Source organism: Phoenix dactylifera, unplaced genomic scaffold (assembly GCF_009389715.1).
Source record: "Phoenix dactylifera cultivar Barhee BC4 unplaced genomic scaffold, palm_55x_up_171113_PBpolish2nd_filt_p 000312F, whole genome shotgun sequence".
NCBI lineage: Eukaryota > Viridiplantae > Streptophyta > Magnoliopsida > Arecales > Arecaceae > Phoenix > Phoenix dactylifera.
Genome location: NW_024067783.1, coordinates 189,373 through 195,162, shown reverse-complemented (window position 1 = coordinate 195,162; position 5,790 = coordinate 189,373). Strand labels below are relative to the sequence as shown.

At 46.2% G+C, this 5,790-nt stretch overlaps 1 protein-coding gene across 1 annotated transcript; it reads left to right on the top strand.

The window, feature by feature from the left end:
- The first annotated feature begins 396 nt into the window (after positions 1 to 396).
- LOC103723651 (transcription factor PCF2-like) lies at positions 397 to 2,052 on the top strand. The gene has a single exon (XM_008814624.4). It carries the CDS (start codon positions 772 to 774, stop codon positions 1,864 to 1,866), a length of 1,095 nt encoding a protein of 364 aa, XP_008812846.2. The 5' UTR covers positions 397 to 771; the 3' UTR covers positions 1,867 to 2,052.
- Positions 2,053 to 5,790: the final 3,738 nt, after the last annotated feature.

Genomic DNA, 5,790 nt, shown 5'->3' with positions numbered 1-5,790 from the left:
TGGCGTGCAGTTATAAAATTTTAAATGAATGGGAAAAAGGTGAGCACGGACCACATCTGGGCCTCGGCATCTCCGTAACTTGGTGGTCCTATCCTCGGTTGGCTCCAGCTGGCCGCATCCGCACCCCTCCGCCGTCCGATCCTCTGTTCCCGCACGATCACGGTGAAAAGGAAGAAATACCCTCCCGAGTGCTCGACACGTATATACCGAGAACCACCGTGCAAGTACTTAAGGAGAAAAATCGAATCAGGATTGATTGCTGCCATTGGACACTGAACGAACGGCTCAAAGAGTTATAGCCTCGAAAGGGACGGCGATGGTGAGTCGTACAATTGGTGGACCTCATCTCAATGGTTATAACGGACGAGATGTCCTCGATATTTATTAAAAAATAAAACAAAATAAAAATACCATAAATATGTCGTTTCTAATTGCGACATGGACCTTGGGGGTGGGAGATATCGGGCCCACCGGATATATCATCCAAATACGACAAATTATGCTTAGCCGTTGGATTCCGTGGGGCCCGGCTGGATCGGACGGTCTGCTGGGTGAGAAGTTGGGGGCGGTGGGGGCAGTGAAGGCCCTAGTGGCGTGGGACAAGAGAAAAAGTGGGCCCCAGGAGAGAAAGAGGATAAAAGGAGGTCTTCGCTTGGGTTTCTTCTCTGTAATTGCGTGTGTTTTTAGGGGCGGAGCGAGGAGGGAAAGAAGAAGGCTGCAAGGTTTTTCTTTTTTGAATCGGCGCCTTGCTTTAGATCTTGATAAAAGGGAATGGATTCGAAGAAGCAGAAGAAGGAGTACGACGAGGACAGCCAGAGGACCGACCTTAGAATGGCCGGCGGCTGCCGAGGCGGAGACAGCGGTCGCGCGGCGATGCCTGTCCACCACCGGTTGATCGTTCCCAAGCCGGAGACGATGGAGGTCATGGGGGCGTTGCCGATCCTCCGGCGGCCGTCCGGGCGGACCAAGGACCGGCATACCAAGGTAGAGGGCCGCGGGCGGAGGATCCGCATGCCCGCCGCTTGCGCAGCGAGGATCTTTCAGCTCACAAGAGAGCTCGGGCATAAGTCGGATGGGGAGACTATACGGTGGCTTCTCCAGCACGCGGAGCCCGCCATCATCGCCGCCACCGGGACCGGCACCATCCCCGCCATGGCCACCACCGTCGACGGCACCCTCAAAATCCCCTCCGAGGCCCCCTCCGCCACTGGGAGCACCACCTCCGCCGCGAGCGACGCCAAAGGGGAAGTATCCGCCGCGAAGCGGCCGAAGAAGCTCCAGCCCACGCGGGCGGCCGCGAACAGCGGCAGCGGCGTAGCAGCAGCATACTACCCGATTGCACCAGCAGACCCGCTACTCCATGGCGGCGGCGCTATTTCTATTTCGTCAGGGCTGGCCCCCATCGCGGTGGCGGGGCCGGCTGCGCCACCAGGGCTAGTGCCGATGTGCGCGGTAGGAAACACCGTTTGGGGGAGGGTAATACCGCCAGGAGCTCTCTGGATGCTTCCGCCCTCGTCGGCAGTTGCAGCAGGGCCGTCAAACCAGCAACCGCAGATATGGACGTTCCCATCGCCGTCGCAGATCATTAACCTCGTGGGGGGCAGACCGATTCCCACGGTGTTTCCCGGAGGCATTCCGGGGCTGAATCTTGACACCCCGGCGGAGGTCCACCAGCTGCCGGCGGGAGCCTCCGCCGACGGGAAGCTGAGCGATGACGGGCCCTCCGCCTCCACGTTACAGCTGTTGGGGGAGTCGGCGGAGACACAACTCGGCAAGGAAGCGATGGAAGAAGAACAACGGCAGCTGCCGGAGGAAGAAGAAGAGGAGGAGGAGGATCCGCTCTCGGAATCCAGCCCAGAAGACTAGGGTTTTCTCTTCTTTTTTTCTTTGTTTCTTTTTTAGGCAGAGTGAAAAATAAATTAAAAAAAAAGGGACTTCTATTAAGCTGAGTAGAAGAGGCCATGGACGAAATATATTTGCACTTGTAATACTCAGCATCATTACCGGTGACAGTGGGACGCACGTGCCAACGTGAGTTCATAACTTTTTTCACTCTCTCCTTTGAGCTCCTTTCTGGGTCCAGGGGAGGTGGTCCCCACGTGCGGGGGAATGGGGTCAAAGGGCGCCGTGGACGGGGCCCTGGGTTCGGGGGTTGGCCGCCACCTATCGGTCATGTGATGGGTGGTCGGGCGCGGGGCCCACGAGGGGAGGGAGAACAGGTGGAGGGCGCCGCGTGGTTCGCCCGGGGAAGGGGACGGAAGGGGTGGGCCCTACTAGAGGGGTACACGCGACCGGTGGTATCCGCCGGCACGGTGGGGTGCCACGTGGACAAAGGGCGAACGTGGGGTTGCAAGGTTTGTTATTTTGACCTGTTTAAACTTTAATGACAAACTTTACTGTTACAATTAACTCTCTCTCATCAGATGCTTTGTATTTCTTTCTGGCTCTGATATTTTGTTCTACGTTATTATGCAGGGAAACGCGTTATCCTATTAAAATTTCTTTCCATACGGCTCCTTACAAAACATAATGGATATTGCAGTCGGATATCCTGTGCAAAGCACTTAAACTACGTTATCCCTGCAATCCATATGAGGTTCAAAACAGGTGAATTGGTCCTTGCAAAACATGATGGCTACTGCAGTACATGTCCTTTGGCAATAAATTAATTAACAACACACCAAGTTTGAATCCAGATGAATGGTTGCGTGGGTCTCACATGTGCACGAGTGCGGAGATTTGTAGTGGTTTTTCTTTATCATGGTCCTACAATTTGTTGCCGCGGCTCTTGCTTATCATGTTTGGTTTAAAGGAAGGCTTACCTGTGGCGGGTGCATCTAGAAAAGTACCATATATTTTTATGAGGGACCATATATGCATGCCTTAGCAAAGGTAGTGGTAACAATCTAACCTTTCACAAACCGATATTCTCTTTCATAATACTTTGAAGAGAGACCATCGGCAAAAAGGTACATCATACTTTATCCAGTTTTTTTGACCTCGCTTTCGTGCTCTGGTGAGTCATGATCTGATCGATTGCGTAAGGCACGTGCCGGTGAGGGTAGTATTTTTTGAAACAACTAATAATTAGAGGATAAGATTAATTTTTTTAATCTAAATCTTTCTTAAACTAAAATTCCAACAATATTTACTAGAGTTCAGCAGGTGCCACATTTGTTCCATGGATATGGCTGTGATTCTAATAAGATGTTTATGTGAGAGAATTTTTTTAGTTAGAGAACTATTTTTATCTTGAATCGCTTTGATTATAAAGCATTGGGTTTTAATCAGAAAAAGTTTTGGATCTGTAAGAACATTAATTAGAGAAGGAAATAAAGATATTTTTAATTTTGGATTCGAACCCTTGGAAGGTACGTACACGGATTACGAGTGCTCGCCGCTTGGGCCTTTGAGGTGAGAAATGGGCTTTGAGGCCAGAAATGTGAATCAGCTGCACGCCTTGGCCGTTATATTAACAGATAAATCTAAATATATGGAATACGTGTGGGGTATATAAAAGATGGTTGAGGTGATGCAATATCTAAAAGGAGAGAGAGAAGAAATGAGGTGGAGGCATATGAACATTTTCTTCTCCTTATATATATATATATATATATATTACGAATGTGCTCCTATCTTTGGTTGTTAAATTTATTTCTCTCAAACACAGAGAGGAAAGAGTTAAATTTGTAACTGTGCACTTAAAAAAATATTTTTGTAAGAGTGCTCTTAGAAAAATTGTGATGCTATAGTATCTAGTACGGTGTAGATGTCCAGCCACCATCTCACTTTTTATGATAAAATAGAGAATGATTTGTGGCAAATATTTTTGATTGACATCAAATTAGATGGGACACAATAGTTATGGCAAGAGTGTTTCATAGGGATCGGATATGTAAATTTTATATAATGATGCAAGCATGTAAGGCTTAATGTTAGCTTCAGAGATATCTAGCTAGTTGAATGCTAGACTAGCTAACCAATAATTAAAAATATTAGACTAAACTTAAACTAAAACTAGAAGTAAGAAAGTAAAAATAGATATTAAACCTAAGATTAAGGAAAACTAAGGATAACTACTAGCTTCTCATCTCACCACCAAGAGAGTTTCATCGTTGCAAAGGACTCCACCAATTAGCATCGCTAAAGCATGCTGCGACTAAACTCTACCAACTGGTATCATCGCCAGTTCTCGGAATCCACAAAGATTGTTTGAGAATCCACTCAAGTATGCACAGAATCTACCATGCAAAATATTATAGGGCAAATATCAGACGATATACACTCAAGAGATACCAAATTTCATTGATTGATTCATAACAAGGGTACATAAGGGGTAAACTTTTATAGGCTTTGGGACTTCTTTCGAGCGAGATGCTCAGGTGTCCTTGTTATTCATTAATATGTTTAGAAATAAATTTCCAAAGATTACAAACTAAGTGCTCTGGTAGATGCGAGCTTTTAGAAAAAAACTTCCTTCTGATGGTGAACTCATTGGCATCGAAAAGGTTCAGACATTGGTTTAGTTCATGTCAGGGTCCATCTGATGATGTTAGCTCTTTCATCCATTGGCTTAAACTTGCTTCGTGAAGTTTAGACAATGCTTCGAGGTCTTCGAACGGTGAGTGGGATGCCGCCATATATAATAAAGTCGATTCCAGATTTCATCGCGTCACAACAATGCCTTAATAGAAATTATTTTTTGGCAGTGACTTGGGCACCGTTAGTTGGCTTTTGATGATGGTTGCAACAGTATTGGAATAGTATTGGTAGGATCCAGATCCTCCAGATTTCAGGATGAACTGTAGACTATCATATCTATTCGGACAATGAATGTGACATTGTGAGAATGGTTTGTGTCTAGCCTGGTAGGTCTTCATCTAAGGTGAGTCTTGGGTCATTAGATGCATTCTGATCATGAATATTGTACTATCGAATCTAGATCTAGGAGGATCATTGGACTCAATGCGGACAACTATGGTCATTAAGAAAGGACTAGATAGGATCTAAGAGCGAGATTTGCCACATAAAAAAGTTGAATCACTTATCAAATATCTGAAGGACCTTAAGTTACCTACACAAGGTCTCATTGAGATGCTTTTATAGGAGAAAAAAAAAAATCAGAGCTCTAAGATATTGTGCCACCTTGTAAGGATGTAGCTCACTGAGCGATTAAGGAGACACTGGCTTGCATGGTTCTCGGTGTGTTGCTACATCATGAGTCTAGAATATGGCATCGTGACTTAGGGCTATTGAGCACTGGCTGGTCTTGATGGTTAGGTCATTCTAGATCTAGTCATTTGGGTTCAGCCAGTGTCTCCTCTTTTGGATTCTCAATGGGTCTTTGTAGTACTTGATTCTTCTCCTATTATGAATAAAGGTGTACATACACTCCTAAGCACCGTAGAATGCTTCATGATCATAGATCCATGGCCAGCCTAGAAGAAAGTGAATGTTCATGGGGATCACATCATACTAAACTTTTTGACATATGGTGATGGCTTGGTCATCAACCCAAGTGACTTGGTTTGGTGTTTAGACTGTTTAGTGATAGATAATTGGGAGACCAAGATTATCGCATTGGAGGCCATGCTCTCATTGCTTCCATTGTCGGTGATGACCTTGGTATAGTGATCATGGCATACAATTTGATGTATGAAAATGTTGTGCCGCCTTCAATCCACAGGTTCCTCCTCTTGAGGCAGGTTTGGGATGAAATGAAGAACGAGGAACATCCTCGCGTGCCTTCTTAGGGCTTCCTCACGAGAGCCCTTCACTTTAAGTATATCA